Source organism: Empidonax traillii, unplaced genomic scaffold (assembly GCF_003031625.1).
Source record: "Empidonax traillii isolate 1590-97213 ecotype Southwest subspecies unplaced genomic scaffold, ASM303162v1 scaffold1095:size333308, whole genome shotgun sequence".
In the NCBI taxonomy this organism is placed as follows: Eukaryota; Metazoa; Chordata; class Aves; order Passeriformes; family Tyrannidae; genus Empidonax; species Empidonax traillii.
Window position 1 is genome coordinate 199483 of NW_020956288.1, and position 24276 is coordinate 223758.

Consider the following 24276-nt stretch of genomic DNA (forward strand, 5'->3'; position numbering starts at 1 on the left):
CGACTGAACCAAGATCTGGAGGAATTTCCTGATATATAGATGCTCTTCTACCCCTGTAAAGCACTGGCAGACTCACAAGAAGGTCGGTGAACTACTGCTATGTTTATATTGAAAACTAGTTATTGGAGAGAGTTGCTTGGAGATACTTTTTTCCCCTGACCATGTATCTTACGGATTGTGGCAAATTATTGCTGAATATTATCTTTTACCTTGAAGACAATGTAAAATGTATCAAGGGAGCACATATGAGATTGCTTACATCAAATGGTACAGTAAACTTCTTGAATTATTTTTCAGCTTTTCACTTTGCCTCTACAGCAAAGAAACTCCATTTTCTAGTCTCTTACTAAGTTGTCAGACCAGCAGACTACCAAATGCAATATCTGACCATAGGCAGGTTCCCTAAAGGAGTATATGGGAGTCTTCATCGTTAATTATTTTATAATAAACAGAAAACACTTATGTGCATTCGAAACTTCTGGAGCTCATCTGTAAACTGCATAAGGCTTCTTAGATTTTTCCTCCAATCAAAAGAGGAATGACACACATACAAATATTCCACTGTTGTAGGTATAAGATTATAAAAGATTATGACCCTATAATGTCAGTTTATCACAGCGCTGCATGTACTGCTACCAAGTACAACTACAAATCATGAAAAACATCTGTAAGTCCCTATAAGCAATTTGTCAGAATACTTTAAAGTACATGTATAATAAATGAAGAACACATGTTTCATAGGAACCAAACGAAACTAGAGCTGTACCAAATGCTTTGCCAAAGACTTGAACAGCTGTGGACATCACCTCTCTCTTGCTCTATCCAGCTTTAAAAGGCATTGTTTACTTTTTAGCTTGACAGGTGATGTTTACAATACCGTCAATCTTCCTAAAAGACAGATTGCCCAAATATCTTCATATACCACTTCCACCTCCTTAAACTCTGTCTTTTGATTTTCATTTTAGATGTTTGGCACTTTCTGCTAAATTACAAGGGGTCTTCACTGTACCAATCTGGCCAGCTTCTAAAAACACCTACCGTCTTTTGCTTCTGAAAAGTACCAGGTTACCCACTGCACAGCATTTTCTGTAGCACTGTAGCTACAGTCAAGAAATGGAAAGGTTTGTTCATTTACTCTTCTATTCAGTCTGTGCACCTGCAAACACAGCCCCTCACATACAAATTTCAAAGTTCTGAAGAGGTTTTTCTGACTTTCCTGAGCTTGATGACTCAACAAGGCACTTTTGATTTCTTCTGTCTAAACATTATATAAGATGGCAACTCCAAAGTCTTTTTGCTGTTATGTTTTGCACTCAGATTAAAGTCACATTTCAGTGTTATTCAGAATGATGATGCATTTCTTTAAACAAGGAAAAACTTAGCAGTCAACCTTCCCCCCAATAACATCAATTGAATACCGTCACTTCCATGTAAAACTAGGGCACACAGTTTAATTATCTCTCTAGTCTTCCTACTCCACATATTTTTGCTCTGTTTCAGATCTATTTCCAATAATAATAATCATCATCATCAGTGGAAGTGGAAGATGTTTTCTTTTATTAAATCTCCAAATATTAGCTCCCATAATTTTTAGTGTCTACAGTGATGCTAAGCCTGAGGAAGGAGCAACAACATTTTTACTTGACAACACTGTCATAAAATACGTTGACAGTAAATTTTGAGCAATCTTTTGAAATACTGAATAGTGTTATATTCAAGAAATGTGAATGAATTCTAAACATTCTATTACATGAGTCAATCTAAAATTCTTTGTAATAGATAATAGATTTATAGTTTTATTTTATTTTATATTTGAAAAAGTAGCATAAGTGTTAAATACTTTCTTCTGAATTGAACATATGCAATCGCCATTATATATTTAAAAAAACAACCTACTGATTATTAAATAGCTTAAATAGCCCCAAGTGTCCCTGAAGAGCTACTGTGTGCTGTGTAAGAGTTGAATAATCCTTTCCATGTCAGAAGGTGACTCTTCAGCTGTTCAGGATCATGAGCTGATATGCTACCACTTGTAAAAAAAATATTCAAAACACAAGAACATACAGTTATGTAAATATCATTGTGATGGTATTGGAATTAATCTGCAAAAACTGACAAAACTGAAGCCAATCTAGCAAGAATGATTCAAGAAACTGTAGCTTTTACTTAAAACCAAAACATGCAGAACACAGCAAATTCACACCAAAAAAAGTTCAAAGGAAATATGAAATTTTTACATCTTATTTGGCTCATTTTTCTTTTACAAAGATAATCAGAAAAAAAAGGAATATGTTCAAACACACTTTATACTTAAACACATACTGGGTGCACTGTTTATATAACACCAGAAGTGCAGTCTGTGCAAAGGTACTCCAAATCACTATTGCTCAGTTTTCTGAATAAAATACTTAAACTTATTTCTGAAGGCACATTGATAGAAGAGAAGATGCTTGCTTTAATCATCAAAATAGGGGAATTCACTTTGGCCCCTGTGCTTAGAAAAATATGACTTTGACTTTCAAAATCTCATTTTCTTCCATATTTACTCCTAGTATTTACATGGTAGTTTCTTCCCATTCAAGCTCCACATCACCTGAAAAAGAAACAAATACATTATGCTAATCTACCTTGTAAACAAATAGTAAGTAGTGGCAGATGACTATTTTTGGCTGAATTTAGAAGATTTTGCAGGGAAAAAGAAGTTGAAAGCTTGAGCAATGGCTATTACTATGAGGAAGAATAAAAAGCAGCAAAATGTTAGAAATTTACATTTTTGAAGCCAAAAAATGCATGTCAAAGTATTTTTTTCCTGCTTCTTAGTCTGGACAAGTCTATGAAAAAATTATTTTGAGACAGTTTGTATCTCCTTACCTTCCATGGCATCCAGAGAGTCCATCTTTTGCAGTGCTGAATAATTTACAAAACATATGGGCTGACTACTTCCCTTGCTTGTCAACAGATCCAGTACACACTGATGTAAAAATATATACTGTGCCTGTAAGATGTGAATTTAAAGATGCTTGGTTAGAAGAAAAATGTACTTCTAATACCAAAAGTTTTTTAATTTTTTTGTAACATCTAGATATTCTCAAAGTAACTGCAGTTTAACTTAGCAATCTCAGTACTTCAGTGACCGCATCATATATGCCTGATCTGATTTCGTTCATTATGAAGCATAGTGCTTTAAAATTTGTCAAAACTTATTAACCTTTATGCACAGTAAGATATGTGAAATTACATTAACCATAACTGAGACTAATAAGCTCTTCCAAAATTTTCTGTGAAAGTTTGCTCTATGAAAAGACTTTTTGCCACTAGATTCAGACTGAAGAAACTGAACCATGTGAATGTAATATTTAGATAAGAAAATTTCCCTCTTTCTAGCATAGAGAAAACCAGCAGGGTGCACTCAAATGCAGAAGTTCAAGTAAAGCTAAACCTTTATGTTCCAGGAGCATGCACCATTGCCAGGAGCAAAAAAACCCACATTATTTTTAGTGATACTACTTGAACTGTAGCCTCGTTTTTAGCAAACTATAGTGCAAAGTTAATCTGACACTTCCAAGGACATAAAGTCTGAAAAGAGAAAAACAAAATAAGGCAATAAAATCTTTCTGGGTTTGCCAGGGGAGAATGAAGCATGCTACCTGGGCAATGTACGTGTAACAAGTTATTTTCCCAGTTCGAATCAATGACATTCTTAACTATTCTGCATCCATTGGCTACAGTAACAGATTGTGACTGTTGGCAAAAGGAAAAGTATTTTGAAGCTATAAACAAGCAAAATACAGGTCTGAGAACAATCAGTTTTTACTTTTTTTACCCATAGGTCTTATAGACAGTTTGACTGATGGATCTCTAAACTGAGCTCTGGGAAGGAATTGCTCCTCTCTTTATATCTTCTGTGCTGATCACGTAAAATCTGATTAATGGGCAACTCAACAGTATTTTATAACAGACCTCTCAGAATAGCTTGACTTCTGAATCCACCATAAAACTTTACAAGATTGATTCCCTCTGGGCAAGTTTTGTACTGATCTGACTTTTGTAGTCTTGCAAACATGAGCTAGAAATTACCTGGACAGAGAACAACCTGTCTCAGACTTTTTCAACTAGCATACAGATTGATTCTTGATCTGTTAGGAAATCAGAACTATGACGCCATCATCTTGTATTGCATTTTGGCACACCTTTTCCCTGCCCAAATATGCAAATAAAGAGGCATACAAAACTTATGCATATTTTAAAAATGTACGTTGATCTTATCTAATGTCTTACCATTTAATTATTTTATTTTGGGAGTGCTCCCATTAAATTTCTTCCAGCTTTTGATTTATTTTCAGACGATTCTACTTCCAGTCAGAAGTGTGAAACAACAACCAAAAAACATTCCCAGGATTCATCATCACAAGAAAATCCTGGCAATCATTTAGTTTCATCAAGACTTCAGACAGAAAAATTTAAAGCAAATGGTAATCAGACTGCACCTTAGAAGATATATCATGGCAGAGTATCACCAGGAGGTCTCAGAAAATCTTCTGAAGCGCAGTTGCTGAAGAGAGGTTAACTGCTTTGTATATTCTGACACATTTTTCCTATATTCTGCAGTGATATGGAATAGCAGAATTGCATTCCCAATGGACCAAGTCTCCTTACATTAAAATCAATTTAAATCTATCAGTTGTGAGGAGGTTCATCCTGAAAGTACTCATCCATACTGAGAAGGTAGTGAGTTGTGCTGTAGACTCAAAGGCTTCAGGTTATGGGTTAGATCTGGCCTGTGGGAGACTTTTGCCAGGAGCCTTATGCAAATACGGCTGATTTCTGTTCCACTGGGCATTTAGGATCAACTTTATATTCTTCTATTACTCCTTTACATACACTCAGAATTCCAGATATGGCAGAGGTCTTCCTCACCAGCAGTATATCACAAACTTATATCCACACTGAATAAATCTGCCAGAAATGTCCTTTTTTAGACCCCAAACCCACAATTGCCTTGATTTTTAACACTGAAGTCTGTGTATAAATTTATTTGTGTGTGCTATTTTATCTGATGCAAATGAAACACGATCAAGGAATCAGTAATGAGTTCAAAGGTAAATGAATATTTAAAAGTTTAGAGGACTATGCCACATATACATACACACAAAAAAAATCACAGTTAAGTAGTTAAATAAAATCAAATTAGGTAGTGAATGAGCAAATCCATTTTTAATTTAACAAGTGTTCTTCTCCCAAAACATGCAATAAACTGTCTCAAATCCTGAGAAATTGCTGTGTAGGTTCTAAAATCTAAATAGCTCTCTTTTCAGCACTTGTCAAGACTTTGCTGGCCAAGTATACTTAAATAGATACAGACCATATATCTGCACATTGCTTGAAATAAACATGAGCAGAGTTTGGTAAAAATGTTTTATACAGTTCATTATTATGAGCTTTCTAGTCTTGTTTGTAGATCAGAAAATGAGATGATTAACTTTTTAACAATAGGAAAACAGAATAGCTACATCTTACCAGATTCTGTACCATACACATTCTTTCACTTCTTAGCTCGGCTACAAGTCCATAGATATCCACAAAATCATGGTCATTTACATGTTGGGTTAAATGGTCAAGTGCAATATAAACACCTGTTCTTCCAACACCAGCACTGCAAACACAATACATGAGATAAAACAAAGCCTTTATGCTAATGCTTTTTATATTTTCTTAGAATACTCTAGATAAATTAATTTTATTATGAAAAGAAAACTTTGGAAAAAAACCCTAATCTTTTTTCAGTATTTACATGTCGTGATGTGTGTGTCTCCTTGCTGAATGGAATAAAGTGAACTCTTGAGCCATCTTGATTTGAGCCACGTTCTGATTTTGATTTTGCAAAAGGGTTGCATCAGACAAATAAAATATATGTAAACCAAACCTGTTTGAGTGGAAAAAACATTCTACAGCTTTTCTGTGAGTTTTCTAGAGCTCACTAACGGAAAGAAAAAAGGCTTAAGATTTTGCGAAAACACATCTGGATTCTGAGATACTTTTGGTATTTGACACAAAACTACATGGGATCTGGTAAAACATTTAAAAGAAAATACTTTTAAAAGGAGGATGAATATGCAAGACATGGTGCTAGCTAGTGTTTTATTTAAAGGCCTCATAATGAACATGATTTTCTGAAAATCATTATCAGACTTCCTTGCAACTGGTATAATAAATGCAGGGTATATCACCGCAGATAATCAGGAGATATATAGCAAAACTCTTGAACTTGCAAGATCTAATGATCAGAAAGCAATGAATGAGTTCTCTGAATATGAAAACATGTAAAGAAGTTTTGTAAACATTAGGAATTTGAGCATAAGTGGAGTATCTGGCCAGTGGTGGCCCCTTTACATTTCTGCTTTCTGAAAACAGGATAGGATTCATTGCAGAGGGGTTCCAGAGAATGTCAGTGTTCTGAAAACATGAAGAGTGTGTTGTTCTCTCCTGTAATAGTCTCTCTGGCCCTTGTAGTATAGGGGAATGTCTGTCAAAGACAATGATCTCTAATAAATGAGGCTTTACCACCCATTGTGGGTGGCACCCTGAGGACACTGAGGACAAATAAAAAGAACTCCCACGCATGATAAAGTGGATGGTTAGGGAAGAGATTTCTGGCACCAAAGCCAGCTTTTCTTTCACATATTTCCAAGTACCACATGAGAATGAGGCAAAGAATCAAATCTGAGATAAGACTGCTCTTTTGGAGTGTGCCCACTCATTCAGCAGGAACACCAACCTGCACAAAAATGCAGACACACTCAATACTTTGCTTGGGACAGCCTTCCCCACACACTCTTTAAAAGAGCAGTCTAAGGGTGTTGAGTATGAAACCAATTGGAACTATGATAGCTGAACAGCAGACCATTTATTTAAGAGTCTAAATATAGATTTTATCTGTTGACAGACAATAGAGTTTGAAATCTGGCCTATGCAAACCTTTATTCCTATTTGTCATTCTCTGTGGCTTCCAAATAGTTTCTTCCTTATGATATGTGACATGTACATTATAAATACATTTTTTTATACTTGTTTGTTAAGAAGAGCTCTAATTATAATAGAAGTAATTTAAATAAACATAAGTCATTGCTATTTCTCCTCTTATGGTTAAAGAGGAAACCAGAGGTAAATCCAGCAGTACCTTATGGTAATTGTTGAAGCAATAATTTCACTGACATCACCTCAATGGCTTTCCATGAATGGAAGAACCTACACACTTTGGCGTTTTTCCTCCCAGAAAGGATTAAGAACTGCTAGAGGAACTTCATTGCTGTCCATACTAGAATGATATCTGTGTACTCAGTCTTTGTTTTTGTTCTTCTGGCAACTTTCCTGCACATTAATACACACTTGAAATTCTAAGACACTAAACAATGATTTGGTGAATGTGCTTACCTGCAGTGAACCACCATTGGTGTGTTATCATGTGCCCGACTTGCACGGATAAGTTTTACAAAATGGATAATTGGTGCAGTCGTTTCAGGGACTCCGTGTTCTGGCCAAGAAGTAAAGTTACACTGTCGCACCGTCATGCAGTCTCCATGCTGGAGAATATAAAATAAGGTAATTTTTACAGAAGAAATGTTACAGAAGGTTCAGTAAGTTACATATAGCCTTCTCAACAATTTCATGTAAAAAATAAAGTCTGAATAGCACAATAAATATAAGATGTAATGGCATGAAGGAATAATTTGTTGTGCTCAGAGCTTATGGCAGGTGGGTTTTCTTGAAATGGCATCAAGTCTATCTTTCAGGAGCTATTAATGACTTTGGCAGTCACTCTCCATTTCAGTTACTGTATCAATGTAATTTTTAGATTGAAGGTTGAAATTTCTGTGACTCATTTAGAAGATTAGTGAACTGGAATGAGAAATTTGTTTAGGAAAAAGGTAACCACTCCAAGACTGATCCAGTGTAGTGAAGGCAAACCCACATACACTGGTAAACACTGATATATTTTCTAAGTGTTTGATGCCCTCTCAATCAGAGCAGCAGCAACAGCAACCTAAAGAAAAGTGCAGGTTATTATCTGATATCTAAATCATTTATGAAGGACATAAAAATGAAAGAACAGGACCATGCTAAAGGCCTGTCAAGATCAATATCCAGTTACCAAAAGTGGTTAAGGAAAAATATTAAGGAACATTATAAAACACTACAACAATATATCTATAGTTTGTGACCTGTGAATTTAGCCAGAGACAGTATCTCAAAATTTAATAGTACTTGTCAGAATTTTCTTCCCCTAAATTATGAAGATTTTTTTAAGCCATGTGTTTTAACATTCACAATATCCTGCAACAATGAGTGATACAGTTTAATAAACTGTTGTGTAATGAACCAGTTCTGATTTTTTTAAATTTCCCTTGAATCAGTCATTTGCTCCTTTCATATTGCAAGTAACACTGAACAAATATGAGCAATTATGTGTAGCAACTACTTCACGTCGATGCTTTTTCTAAAAATTAGTCAACATAAAAATTAAAGAGAAATTACTTTGGATGCAATATGGATTCAATTTTGAGTTATTTGCTTCATATATGCCTCTTACTTTCAGTGGAAGGTCATCAAGAACCCACCCACTTGTGAAGGGAAGATGAAGTACAATCTTAAAACCAGCAATATGACACATTTAATGACATGCTTGTAAAGGGCATAACCTGTTCTGCAGGGTAGTTCACCTATAGTAAATGTCAAGTCAGATTATCTTCCCATGCTCCCGCTCATTAACACACGTGACTTCACATTTTGCTGACATGCATATTTACTCTAAATAGTCCCTTTTCCAGTCTTGTTTACTCTATGTCCTATTTTAGCTGAAAAAAGACTTCTCTCAACTATTTTTAAATGTTCAGTTGCCCTGTACTATGTGCACAATATATCCTTACTGGGTGACCACTGAGACAATCCCCTAACTCCCGTGTGCCTTTTGTCACATGCACGTGCCACAGAATAGTAATACACGTGTTTGGATAGCCAAGTTCAGGTTATAGGATCTGGCTGGACTATATACAACACATATCAAGGTTGGGAGTGCATAAAAAGTCTGACTTAATCTTGGGTCATTATTCTCAGGTTGTTTCTGAGCCTTCCTGCTGCTCTAACTTAATACTGAGTAATAATTTTTCCAGAGAGTGAGAACTATAGCTGTGGATCTATGCTGTAGCCCTAACACCATTTCCCAGCACAAAGAGTGGGAGTAATACTGATGATTCTCGTTTATATTGGGTGCATCTCCTGGGGGTGGAGGCCAAAATGGCTGGTGGTACAATGCAAAACAGCTGCATCAAAGAATCTTTTCCTTTAATGTGTAAGGGATACATTCAAAGGGATTTGTCTGATTCCAGAATGGTTAAGATTACTCCTTTCTAGAACAGATAATTGAGGTGCCCAAGTAGAAACCTCACCTCCCACCAGATCAGAGTTTCAGTAACCTTGATAGGCCCTTCAAAGCTTGTTAGAAAAATATCTGACCTCTTTGTCACAGAAATTCTCAGGAAATAAAACATGAATGAAAACAAAATGTAGGATAACCAGGGAGTACAGTGTATATGCATTAAAAGATTAAAAGAAGAACACTGAGGGGGTAGTTGGGTGGGATAGAGTACGTCTGATATTCTTTGGGGTGTTGGATGGATTTTATAAAATCAGCTTCCAGTTCTGGCTTACCCTTTCAATTTTTAGATCTCTGATGGTCCAATCTATTTGAACATCTTCCATCAATTTAGTAATCACTATATCCCCAAACACAGTCACTGGTTTATTATCTTCTGGCCAGTACTGATGACATCTTATCTGCAGGGAGATGATTACTAATTAATTAACATTATTGTATTATAGTCTTGACAGAAACTAAATACAGAATTTACAATCATATCAAATGCTTTTAATTGGTACACTGGTAACTTACACGTCCTTTTTCAAAACACTGTGTAAGCATCACAAGTGTTTTAGCTCTTGTCTCCCACACCATTCTCCAGAAATCGCCCACTGTTCCTGGTAATGGTCCCTGAGTTGCAATAAACTCATTTGGGCATAAATAACCCTAAGGAAAAGAAAACATTTTACACATAATGGTTGGCAAGGAAAAAAAAAGGAGTTTGCATGTGACTCATAGTTGTGCCTGTAACTGTCACACCTAAGGCTAAAACCTAGTCAGACATATTAAGCAAATTGGCATAGGCCTGGCTAAGCACTGCATGGCAGTCTGCCTTGGAAAACTAAGGAAGTAACAGCATATTTTTTTTTTTAGTCCAGTTATGAAACAATAGTCTACTAAAGTTTGGGAAATGCCATGCTAATAGAAATGCATTTAGCAGAGAAATTACAGGGATTTTAGGTCATCAATTCCCATTTAAAAGTATCTAAGGCTTCATACCAGCCTTACTGTAGATGTAGGCAGGGGCCATCAAGAACTATGTCTGAGGTGGCCAACACAGTAGAATTAAATACTGCTAAGGAGCAGTGGAACCAGGGAAACAACTAAGGAGCAGTCTGAGAGCAAGGTCATCCCCACTGATGACCTTGTTCTTCTTGTGCTCATCAGGGATCTGCTGTAACTTAGGGCTGGGGCTTACTCAGAGAAATGATCTCTGATAAAAGGTCTTCAAAAAACCTACTTTAGACATAGACTTTTATTTTAGCTTTGCCTTATACTGTTTAATTCATTTATAAATTTATAAATTGATGTAAAACTTGGGAGGAAGGAAGCTTGTTGAAAAAAATCTGTGTAAGTGCTGTCAGTGTGTGGTTTCACTTGTTTCCTCAAATAAACAAAGCATACCTACAGGAACTGCTATGTCTACAGAAAGTAAAATAACAATAATAACAATAAATTTATGCTGTAGTACTAGCAGTTTATAATATCACAGAGTTCCGCTTATTGCTCAAAACAACTGACGCAGAGGTTTACAGCACCACTAAAGCTCCTTTTCAGAATTATAGCCCTATAATTCACAGCTGTCTGTTACTTACTCCATCTATAATATAAAGAACAGGTGGAAATGGGAAACTATGTTAATCCTCCCTAATGTGAGAGCAAGGTGAGAAACTATGATTCAGGGATGCAAAGCTCACAGTTCAGCTACTTTATTGTTTAACCCAAGCAAATAAAAGTAGCTGCAGAGTTCCCATTTGTTAAAACTATATACAAGACTTGTCCTTTCCTCCCTTTATATTTGTGCATATGTATATACACCTAGATAATTAGGTATGTAAATACACACACACAGATATTGCAGAGGTTCGGTTATATGCATTTATATATTTACACATCTACAAATACATAGAGATTTAAAGGGCAAAGCTGTAGCCTTGAGAAATAGTAACATCAGAGTTGCCTATTGACAGATGAATGGTGACCCAGAATGAGATGCCTGTATGCAGTAAAGACCAGCAAAATCTCAGCGGGGAACATTCTCTGTAACTGGTTTTTGCTGCAGGTTTTTGGAAGTTGCTGTTCATGTTCCCTGCATAAGACATGACATTTCAGTTAGTGATAGGAAGGGTAAAGACTAGGCCATGCTCCAAGCTGTCTGTTTTCCTTCACAGTTGTTCTCTGTATAGTCCCAGTGTCAAGTGGTATGGTTCTCTCTATCTGCTAACTGTCAGAACAAAGATATTCCATATAAAGGGAATAAACAGCATTTTCTAATGAGAAAAGAAGATGCTCTCAGCTCCATGGCTTATTCTCTGTGATTGTCTTTCATTTACCTGGAAATAACTATTTCTACTTGCCACTGTGTCATCAGTTTAGACTACAGTCTGGATGTCTTACTATGTGTTTGAAAAGTGTGTAATGCAAATCAGGTCTTGACCTCATGTGAGATCACCAGCCACTGCTAAAAGAAATTAAATACATAATTATAATTCATGCTTTGAGTTCAACAGGACAAAAATCAGGTAAAAATATAGATAAAGAATTTACTGAGTACACAATAAAAAAAATGAAAAGTCTAGGAAGAAAGCTGATGATGAGGAATATAGTATTAGTTTCTTCCTCAAGAAGCCTATTTGCATTTTCCTCTGTCACACCTTTCACAAAATAATAAGGGCCATGCCAAATCTATCAGCCATTTCTATAAAAGTTTTCAGTTCAGTTATCTTTACATTGTCCTGTTCGTATGCGACAACTCTAACTCCTGAACCAAGAGACCAAATAACACCTGTCTAAACAATCGACCTCTGTGGGAGTTTCACAATTTTCTTTAATAATAATGGTATGAGACAATTTATAAAAAGTAATTTGCTGGACACCGTTTTGATTCTTACTGGAAACCATTGTTTAGCAATGAAAATGGAATCATGTGTACTTTTAATTAGTCATGATCAGTGCCACAGGAGTCACTTGAAAAATGCCATGGCAACAGTGGCTGTAGTGAATGAAAGAAAAAATAGAATTCTGTTCTTCTTGCAAGTTATTTTTTGACTCTCTCTTCTACTAGAAAACAATATAGTAAAAATGTGAGAGACTTTCTACTTACAGACACGTAGCTGGCATTAATGTAGTCAGATCCAGGAATACCAGCATCAGGCATCAGCTTTACTCTGTTGTTATTATCTATCATGGAAATGAAGTCTAGTTAACCAGAAGATTTCTTAAAAAAACATAGAAATATGTAATAATAAGTGTTCCTGAAGTGCTAATAAATAAAAAATACTGGGTTTGTTGCTAATCTAACAATATTTGACACAGTAGAACACTAATTACAAAGGTAATTCAACCTATTTCCATTACTGTATGGACATTCTTTAACGTTCCAGACATGTTTTAGATAATACTTCTTACTTTAAAAGGTGCCAAAACCTTCAGTGGGATGTATGTATGGGAATATTCTCTGCCTAAAAGTAGCCTGTGTACTTAGAGCCATGCTGTTCTAGCACACACAACCTCTGTGTGGATCAGACAGCAGGGGCAGGCATCTGACAGTTTTTCCTATGTACTTGCTGCCCAGGTCACAGATTTGAGCCAGATCCTGGCATTTTTACATAGTTTTACTTATTTTACATAAGGTAAACTTGTTATAAAAAAAAAAAAACCTGAGGGTTTCCGATTTTGTCCCATCGTAGATACGCAGAAACATGTCATATACAAAATACCAAAATTTTCATGTTTGATCCTCAGCTTAGTTAAAAACTAATTAGAATACAAAGGTAAAGATTTATGAATCTTGTCTGTTTATATTTCATTGTGTGTCATGAATATAAAATTTTAGTGACTGTAACTTAGAGTATGTCTTGAACAAGGCAATAGATAGCAGGAACAGCTGCTCTGAAAAGTTAATAGCACAGAATGTAGCATTATTAACCAAGGAATGCCATGCACTCCATCTCATATCACAGCTAATGCCTAAAATAATAATGACATTTCTTGTCTTATTAACTGAAAAATGAAGCAGTGTTGAGTATAGAGAGACAGACTCCTGTCTCCTGTGATAATATCTAGCCTGGGCTTATAAGTTATCATACAGTCACTCTGATCTTCTGTGGAACCTCTGTAGCACATGTATCCACAAGAAAGCATAGCCAGGCCCCTGAGGTGGCTAAATGCACAAACATGTGGATTTTACATGTTTAAAAAAAATTACTTCTTACTAAAGGGGAAAAAATCCAATGAACAGGAATGGTAGAAAGTTTGCTACATGGCTTAAATTACAAAGCTAAGAAACTATTGAGGCTACAGTTTCTTGCACCTGCATATTAAAGCTTGTGAGAGCAAGTTAAAAGCTACTTGCAAATAAAACTGTCTTTAAAAAACACAAAGAAAAGACAGATTACTTGACAGAAAATTATTTCATAATGTGGATGTGATTGAACTGCCATTTCAACAGCAGATCAAACAAAAATACACTTGCATTCCAAATATATGCTGCACTATTGAAAGTAAGGAGCAAAATGGGGAGGTTGATCAGTAGACTCACATACATGGCTTTATGTTTGGGAAACGATTCTTAGACCTGTTCCAAGGCAGATCAGCATCAGTTGAAGCAAGGTCTTCAAGAAACTTGGGAAGTTCCTGTAGAGGAATAAATATTTGTTGGAAAACTATTGCACTTAAGTGAATTTAAAATATGACACAATCATCCAGTAAGAGGAAAAATTCCATAGTTCTGCAGCACAGTGCTTTTCTAAGAAATGCTGGAAGCATTATAGAGCCTTCACTGTCAACCCCAGTCACACCAGCAATGTTAGATGCAGCACTGCAGACAATGCTGTCAAGTTGAACAATTAGAGCTTACATGAACTTTCACCTTTACAAGCCTGGATAAAGTCAGTCTATCACCTTTTGTAGTTACTTTCTGTTTTTTTTCATGAAGTCACATGCTTGGTTACATTGTCCTACTGACTCAACCTTAGTCCTAAATAATGCCTTTTCCTGACTCCTGTGCTTTGGACAGATCTTGCCACAGCATGAGAACTAATGAAAATTTAATTAACTTGAGACAACTGCAATTAGCTATTGTTCATAGAACTGTTTGCAAAAGGGATGGGAAAAGTTATGTTGGGTTGTACTGCATTTTCATAACTGGTGATTAGTTCTATTTGGAAGGATGGAGAATCATTCATATTGATGAACTCATTCGATGGGTACCTCTGTGAGCATAAATAGGTATAATTTCCCAAATTGATTAAAACAGTGGAGACAACTTCATAACTTGTTAATGGAGGAACTTCATTGATGTGGTGATCTTGTAGCGGTGTTAGGAGAATAGAAAACTCAGAAAACCCAGAATTTCTAATACGTAATTACCTGCAATACATTTTTCCCTTTGTTTGACAAATGTTAAATGGAAGCTGTTTCAACATCCACCTAAGATATAAGTTTAAAAATTGGATTTGGAGAAGATTGCTTTGAATGAGCACAATAAAAAATTTTGCTACTTGTGTTAAGTAATCGCTTCAAAATCCCTTTCAAATTTGTCTTCTAATATTAGAGGTTAGTCTCTGTATGGGCCTCTTCCAAAAGTGGGGCAGATAGCATTACTATCAGGTTCAATGTTAATTGTTTCAAGTGGTTTTTTGCTAAGGTATTTGAGACAGTTTGTGTTTTATAAAAAAAAAAATAAATTAATTACTAGTAAAAAAACTATTAGCAAATAAATAAATGAGAGAGGTAGTGAAAAATGGAAAACCAGGAGAGTTTTATTCTGGTGTTTTTCTTTCCTTGCTAATTCAAATATTTTGACAGCCTTATCTGTAAAACACAGCTAAGGCTGGAGATGTTAAAATTCCTCTTACTCAGAAAGATGAAACTCTTACACAAAATTTTTCTCATTGAATTTTGCACGAAGGAAGGACATACACAAAATGACTATATCATTTTGCAGGTGTTTTAGGCCATGGAATCCCATATCATGTGAACTTTAACTAGCCTCATTTGCCTCACTCCTCCAAGTCCTAGTTTTCTAGTTAATTAGTATAGAAGCAGCATCACTGGACAGGATTTTGTAGTAGAGAGAAAATAGAGAAGCAGATTATGTTATTTTCATAATGACACTTTCATATCTGAACCAGTGCTCAAATGCCTCATACTAATTCTCTGCATCAGTATGGATTTCAATCTAAATTACTACTTTCAGAATAGAGGAAAGACTGTTTGGATTTCCAGATTCAATAACAACTTCTCACAGAGACCATATTTCTTTGCAGACTCAGAAAACTTTGAAATAATTAATTTGCATTTTGTTTACTGTAGTACTTTAATGGCACTCTGGTGTCATGTATTTGGAGGTACTGCACTTTTTTATTCATGAACAGAACTCATCATAGAACAATTTTATAAGCATTTATGTTTCAGTAATTTGACAGTTACCAGAAAAGATTAATTTCTCAAAGGTATTGAGAGCCACCTGAATCAGCTGAAAAGCTGGAAGTTTGAATAGCAGCTGGGTGGTGCCCATCATCGATTACTTTGGCTCCCTATGGTTTCTTTAAAGCTGTCTTATTTGACAAGGCATGGACCCAGATCCATTCTGAGGTCTTGATTCTCTTCTCATCATGTTTACAGAAATGTCCTGTTCCCATGTAATCGAGACTGAACCTTAAAGATCTTCTGGTACAGCAGTTTGGTCAGTCCAGCAAATTAGATGAAACCAGAAATGTCCCTGGAGTCCAAGACTGAGTGAAATGGAAAGAGCTACATTCATGCTTGAAAGTTCTAAACTATGTTTTTTGTGGATAGAAACAATGTAAATCCTGAGGTCTGATTGTTTGTTGTATGCATTGCCTGTTTCCGAGCATTGTCATTTCTGACGTTGTTTCAAGTGCACTGTCAATCCTATTATTCATCTGTTAAGACATGCTACAAATACTATAAATACATTCTGAATCAGGGACTGAACCCACCTTGAAATTCTGCCTGCCCTTGGACAAGTCATCTGGGAAGATTTCACTACACTCTGAAACGTGGAAGCTGAAGCTCAGAGAGAAAAACTAATGGCATATAAACCCATTTATTATAAGTTGACTATATAACTTAGTTGAATGAGGCCTCCGTTTCTTATATTTCTCTAAATTTTAAATGGAATGCAAAGATTTTGATTTGATAAAAACACTATTGTTTAAGATTTAAGGCGTTACAATGCTATGAGGCTTATCCAATGTGGGTCACACCTAAAGAAAGTAATACTAGAAACTTTCCAGTAATGAATATTAATATGTGAAAATGCTATTGCTAGTAAAACCTTTCATCTGTTCAGTCATGCATAATGTAACTATAATCATTCTCATTCAAGTGAAATAACACTTCTGCTTTCAGAAAAAAAAAAGTTCTTACTTCCTTGCTAAGAGAATTTTATGGTGATTTTTCTTATTAAATCCAGACCAATTTTACCTAATGAGCATGACAAAAAAGCTGTAGAAATACCATTAATCTTTACACACTTTTGTAAGTGTTCCCTCGTAAACTGAAATATTATAATCGAGCAGAAGAAAAGCCAATTGTTAAGTCTTCGTTTTTGTTAATACAAATGGTAAGCAATTCATGATAAATTTATAAATCCAAAATACTAAACTCACTGAAAACTGACAAATTATTTTGAGGAGGGCAAATGACTATATCTGTTAAAAACATAATAATGATAAAGATTCTGAAATAACAAGAAAAGAAGATATTGTTAGAAAAAAATATGATAGCTGTAAAATATGACAATGAAAATAGTGAAAACTTTGAGGTATAAATTTGAAACTAAATATGCATTATATTATCTGTAATGTGTATTTTGAAACCAAGACTCTTTTCAGAAAGAAAGACAGGCTTGCTGTGTTCATCTACTCATACAAGGAAATGGAGGCTATTCTCACAGAAGCTATTCTCAGAGCATAGCAAGGATGACATTATTTGTAGAGGAACAAAAAGCAAACAATCATGAACAAACTTTTTAATTTCTGCACTGAAATCTATGAAAGAAAAACATTTCTGAGTTTCATGGCAGTATGACTGAGGCTCGAAAATTTCACAGAATAAACACTAACTATGTTTTTGGAGTCACCATCACTCAGGAAGACGAACATATTTATAGCAGCTAAACATACCTGTATGTATGTTAGAAACTCTGAATAATCTGTTCTTAGGTAAACTATATATGCATCACTATACACGTAAAAGCATAAATATGATGTTCTTGCCAAGGCTGAAGTCTAAAGAAGATCATCTTTTGCTGACACTAAGGTGAACAATTCTGACAAGGTTGCAGTATAGACTGCAGAATTCAAATCAGTGTAATATTACTTTCTAAACAATCAACTTGGTAATTGGGTATTGATTATCAAGGCCAGAGTCCTTCACGGCCTTGTCTGCTTAAAATGGACATGAAATGTGACACATGAAACGACTGAAGGTCTTGCGATGTTGTGACAACTGCTAGCAACATACCGAAAATTCTTCCTGAAACTTTAGGTTGTTGTTTGTACAAAGCTCTTCAACATGCTGTAGGAAGGATTTCTTGCTTATTGGCCTGAAAGTAATGACAGAAGATTTAGAAACCCATAGGGAATGTCTCTGTTCTTCTTTTTATTAACTGCAGTTTATTAATAAGCAATGTTTCTCAGTTCAATAGAAACTGATACTTACAGGCAGAAAATTATAAATTGCTTACAGTATGTTTATTTGACTCCCTTTCGGTCACTTAAATTAGAACCATTTTCTCCCCTTGTTGTTTCCCCTCACAAAATTTTTTATGTTGCTAATGTTAACAGCATTGTAGTATATGACTGTTTTTATAGGTAACAGCATTTCAAGGTGATGCTTTGACATTAAAGTAAATTTGTAAAGCTATCATTGCATTCTAAAGTACATCAGTTTTTGTTGCACAGAAAACATTTCATACATTGCAAGGTTTTAGACTTATAAAATATTGCAGTGACCTCATTCTTATAATGACATGGTTTTTAAATCGTGAGGAGTTTAAATATCCCTGTATTACTTCCCAAGCTAAAACACAGACATGCAGGCTTCACCCCAGAGAGAGAGAACGCATTTCTCCAGTTACCATGCAATTAGTCATGCTTTTATGATTTATATGGAGCTTGGAGTTTTTTTCTAATAAACACAGAAGAGGGAACCACACATTTGGACTCACCGATGAACACAACTTAAAAATCTGTATTAAACTTACTTGATGGATTTTCTATAACTAAGTAACCTGAAACAGAGATTTTTGTTAAATGTAGCAAACTGAGTTAACCAATATTGTACATGTTAATAGGTTCTAGATTAAATACCAAGTAACTAAAGAACCAGATGTGTTTCTCTTATGGATTCAAATTCAGATATCTTGGCTAATGGTCTTGCTTAGTTTTTGTCTCAGGTATTGGAAGTTATCAATAAGGTAGTTGCAGTTTCAATCATTCTCTTCAGATCATTTTACAGCACTCTGGGCTCATATGGACTTGGGAAATCCACACTTGCAGCACAACGTTTTTTATACATAGACAGGCTTAATTTTACACTACATACCAAATATCATTCTTCTAAGGGCCATTTCAGAGCACAAGGATACAATTAATGTGATTGAACACAGATACATATTTCTGAGTTAGTCACTCTAGATTTCTTTTATAATCAGTGAAGAGAAATAGGTGTGATTTAATCTCATTTTAGGCAGATATCTAAAATAAGTCACAGATGAAGCATACTATTGGTGTGCCTCTCCAGAAACCACAGCTATGGTTGTTTTTCTAAAGATTTTTAAAAATAGTGTCCTGGTTTCGTGCTCATTTTTAACATGTTCACTGCTGTTTCCATGCGTGACAATTTTAAAAACTGTGATACATATTAAATCTTTAACTTGATTCCACAGCAGGTTTCATGAAGATATTACATGAGCATCTATACTCAGGGTACTTTCAGATGGCCTTGAAACTTGGTCAACATTGCCTCTGAACCTATTTTTAAAAGTCTCAGCATTATGGATTTAGAGACCAAATTTTGGGCATTTAGATTGACAAAGCTTGTCTAAACCCTAAAAGTGTGAAGTAAGACACTTTAAAAGATAACTTGCCCCTACAAAAAAACCTGTAAGTACACCTTTTATGTGTCTGTCTCTACAAAAATCATACATTCTTACAGACAAATATTACAGAAAGTATTCTGTAATACAAATCCAAATGTCTACTGTACTGCTGTCATAATTTTAATGGAAAAGAAGAAACTGCTTTAAAAATAAGCTGGTTTATGAACTTATTCTTTATATTTTAAATTTTAATTTAGATAATAAAATGAGATTAATACAACTAATGAATCATGATATGAATACAATTGTTGAATCATTTATTATTAAGCATCAGAGAAGTCAGTTTCAAAGCTACTAAAGATGCCTTTGTGATACATACTTTGTTAGAACAGTTTTCTTCAGACAAAGCAAATGGCTATGAAAGCTTCACTGGGTCAGTCTCACTGGAGTTAAAAGTGTAAGTATTCACAGAAAAGGGGTCTAACTCAGAGCCCTTACAGGACAATTAGGGCCTCAGAATGAAAAAGAAAGCAGTAAGATAGCAGAGCATGCAACTCTATTCAGAATGTTAAGACATATAGCTTGTGCTTATTGTATCACTTAGGTTGTTTGCATTATGTGGCAGATGATACCTTCTAGCAATATTGACAACATAACAGAATTAGTTTCCTAATAAAAAAGTATTCTTAATAGCTGCGCCATGTACTTAATAGCATGTGCAGCAATGTACTGCACACAATGTACTGCACACTCTGTCTTTGAGCAGAATATAAACTTTTTTTAGGCTTTTTTTTCAGGATAATATTATAATCAGTCTTTGCAGAGAAATTAAACTTGCTTTTCCTTTGAATTTACCTATCTTCACTACAGAACAATGGGAAAAAATCGTGTCCTAGTTGACATTGCACTAATTTTTCAAATACTGATAGCTCTCCTCTCAAATTCACAGCAACTAGTGGCTTACTGCACCTAATTTGCAGTAAAAAACATACACTTGGGTCATTAGGGAATAAAAATTACTTCTGTGCTGTATATAAGCAATGCAGGTATGTTATTAGTGTTTCAGTATGGAAGGTACATGGATCCAACAGCAAAGACCATAGAAGACAGGCAGCACCATTAACACCACCTTACTTAACAATATTTCCTTTTTTTTACTTGCACTCAAAGCAGGAAAGTAAAGTAATGAAATAGCTTAGGAAATCAGTGTTGCATGTGTTGCTTTCAATTCAATTATTAATATTAATAACAGGCTATTTTTTAAAGGCATAATGATATATCGTCTTTTACAAGCAGTATACCTTTTTTTTAAGAAGCAAGGCATCTGCAGATTGACACTAACTTGTCTGTGGGCATTTAAGTGAACAACTTGATTTTTGAAACTTTTGTTAGTAGCAAGTGCACATAGCTGTGGCTTGGCACCTCAGAAAATAAGATTATTTGCTTTAAATGCTTATATGAAAATTCATGTCTTTCTTGAATAAGGTAAAGGTGTTTGCCTTGTTGTGTAAGGATCTTCAGAAAGGGTGAATTTTGTGTTCTCTTTAAAAACTTCCACCTGTGCTAAGTTTCAGCATGCTTAGGCTTAAAAAATTAGTATCTTTCCACGTCTCTTGACTTGGAACACGTAATAATAATCTTACAGTGTCTCAACAATTAACAAATACTCATCTACCTATAATCTTGTCCTCCACATTTCCCAGTCTTTTGTATAAAACATAAGAATACAAATATCACTAGATCTTGATGAGCACAGTTTGGAATCAAACCACAAAGTTGAAAATTTCCCTATTTCAGCTGGACCATTTCAGATTCCCACTTGTCTGACTTTGAAACTAGGAAAGAAAAACATTCTCTCAGATAAAGAATGCTTTATTGCCTTAAATCTGATTTTCTTTTAAAACAGTGTATTGTTTCATGTGTGGGATTTTTTTTGAAGTCTATCAAAAATCTGAATCCCACTCAGATTACTTATGATAGAGCTAGAAAGAAGGCATTTATTTGTGTTGGCAGTGGTAACTGAAGACCATATTGCCACACAGACTCTGCTTTCTCTCTGGGTCAATCATCTGAAATCCATAGGGAATTAAAACTTTGTCCAACTAGAAAATGATGGAAATGACTATGTAGGCAAAAGGCTTAACTCATAAGCACCATTGACACTTCCTAGGACCAAGAGAGGAACTAATTTTTAACAAGTTAATTGAAAGCAATATGGAGCTTAACCCTTCCTAAATATTAAGGGCCTAAGGAAAGATAACACATGGACATTTCTTCCATTATACCATGCCTATCCCCACTTAAAGGAAGATAGGTCTGTCCACAGAAAAAACCAGGCTGGTCTATAGAAAGTAATGTGTGTCCAAAATTGTTACCTCAAATACAGACACCTTCCAGATGTATAGTATATAGGGAGGGCGAGATCAGACAATCATTTTATATACAGTGCTTTTTCTTAAGGATTTCTAGTTACCTGATATTTGCAATGGTTACAGTGTCAGTAATGCAGAAAAATTTCTTCTGAGTCTGTGCCCCATTTGTTTGACAAGCTGTCTCAGAGTGAAGCAAAAGCCATACAGGATCAACTAAAAGGTGCAACTTCTCAAGGAAAGATTTTAGGAAACAGAGATCTGCATAGCTTTATCTTGCTGCAGAAACCACTGCAAAAAGAGTGTGGCAGATAGGTTGTCTCCCAGGTGAGCAACTGGAACAGGGAAGAGTTACTTGTCTCTCCCCAAACCTGGTGCACCCTGAAAATTTAGTGACAGAATCTATTCACAGAAGATTAGTTTCTGCTTTGAAAAGTAACTTAGCAAACCCGATGGACATGTTTTAAAAGTTAACTAATGAGGGCGCCCAGTATATGTATATTCTGTGTGCTTAATGAAACAAAGTTTAGATTGATGGGCTGTATATGTTTTAAACAAGGTTGGTTTTTTCTGTTATTGCCTGTCTCGCACCATCTCCACTACCATGAAGAGTACCGTATGTCCCAAACACTCCATTTGGATTCATAAGGAAGATCTCATTTTCCACTGAACTGAGTAGAACCTGATTCCCTGCATGTCCTCTGAAACTCCATCCAATTAATTAATTGCCGAACAAAGATTTGTTGAGAGACACTGTATATGTACTTGCTAGTATTAGTAATTTTAGACACTGAAGTTTTTCAAGTAAATTTTTTTAGTATGACCATTCTGTTAAAAGCTTTCTACTGAGGACTGGGATTTTCCATTAATTTCATGGTCTGAAAAAAAATGTTACCCCCCAAAAAGTTTCAAAATTGTCAAATGAGATACTTAGCACTTAAATTTGTCTTTTTCTACATAAAATTACTTTTGTAATCCAAAATATTTAATATGAAAAAAGTTATAAAAATGTTTGAAACCTAATGTTTTGATTAACCTACACTGAACATTTGCTAAGCTGTCAAATTTTTGATCTAGTGAGGATAAAAATTATTTTCAATTATATTCATACAGAACAGAAAAACCTTTTCTACTCCTTTTCATTTCTTGTGTGATACCAGCTGCACAAATTTTCTGATATGAGCCAAGATCATAGGCCATGATTCACTAAGTATGAAAGAGTGTCTAAAGAGATAGCCCAAGAAGGATCTTGAGGAGCAGGCTAGATTATTTTGATGTGGATGAACAGTGTCAGCTGCAAGTGCATGCCTTTATTGATTTATAGTCACTACCATGATAAATAATATACTGTCTGAGAAATGAAAAAACATGTGGTTTTAAAAACATCCCTTTCAAATGAACATTGAATGGGGTGATGAGTAGGTAGAGGAAAAAAAAATCTATACTGTTCTTTTATCACCTAAGATTTTCACACAAACTCCCCATCACTTTTTCAGAGTAGAAAGCTGGATAAGATTTCAGCTGATTTACTGTTATCCAAGAAATACAAACATGACAGTCTGGAAAAAGAGTCTGCCCATCTATGCTTTCCTCATACACTTACAGGATACCATAAACTGAAACAGAGTAAGCTTTGCAAACACAGCTGAGACACCTGCCTAGATGCAGTCAGTCCATGGCAGTAGGTTGTGCAGATGCAGTCATGCCCATTCTAAATGCATGGGAAATTTGTAAAGGTTACACTGTAGTCATCAACATGTAATACAGTAATTTAACATGCTATCATGTCATTGTTTTAACAACAAATCATGAAATTACAGGGTCAACACCCGAACTGGAACTGGGATTGACTTCAACATGGCTGTTCCCCAAGGCAGCAAGTATGAAAGCTCTTTCATGATGCAACTGTGGAAGTTTGAAAACAGGTAGCAAAAATATTTTAGACATTAGGTGTTGCAGTAAACTGCCTTGGCGCATGCTGCCATGCTTCTGCCAGCTCCTGGATATTACCAGGAAGGACACCTAAAATGTCTCTTTTGGTCACTGGCATTATAAGAACAGAATATTACAGATATTGAAACATTCTTTGAAGCTTAAAAAAGAAAAAAAACCATAATAAACTAAAAAATTTGATCAGGTAAAGGACATCCTGCCCCTCATTACTATGTGTATGTTATTTAGTAGGGTCCCACAGTACATTTTCTGTCTTCCAGTTAAAAAGGTGTCCTGAATTCTATCCTGAGAAACTCGCAATCAGTGCCTGCACTTCAAACTTCAACAATTTGTCCTGATGCTGAACAAGAGACATGGGCACTGTAGCTTCAGTGCCACTACTCTTCAAAAACTAATAATCAAAAATTTTAACAGCTGCATCATGTACCTTACAATGTCAGAAATAGAGTTTTGCTTTTGACCATTAA

General features: G+C 35.2%; 1 protein-coding gene across 1 annotated transcript in view; it reads right to left on the reverse strand.

The window, feature by feature from the left end:
• Window positions 1-2144: 2144 nt before the first annotated feature.
• Window positions 2145-24276, reverse strand: part of PTPRQ (protein tyrosine phosphatase, receptor type Q) — a 103894-nt gene continuing 81762 nt past the window's right edge. The window contains exons 39-48 of the mRNA XM_027904819.1: window positions 18651-18677; window positions 17909-17990; window positions 13960-14050; window positions 12519-12595; window positions 9947-10081; window positions 9706-9831; window positions 7432-7580; window positions 5518-5653; window positions 2872-2995; window positions 2145-2593 (exon numbers count right to left, since the gene is read on the reverse strand). Of these exons, the coding sequence (XP_027760620.1) occupies window positions 2556-2593; window positions 2872-2995; window positions 5518-5653; window positions 7432-7580; window positions 9706-9831; window positions 9947-10081; window positions 12519-12595; window positions 13960-14050; window positions 17909-17990; window positions 18651-18677 (985 nt within the window). The 3' untranslated portion in view covers window positions 2145-2555. The remainder of the gene's footprint in view (window positions 2594-2871; window positions 2996-5517; window positions 5654-7431; window positions 7581-9705; window positions 9832-9946; window positions 10082-12518; window positions 12596-13959; window positions 14051-17908; window positions 17991-18650; window positions 18678-24276) is intronic.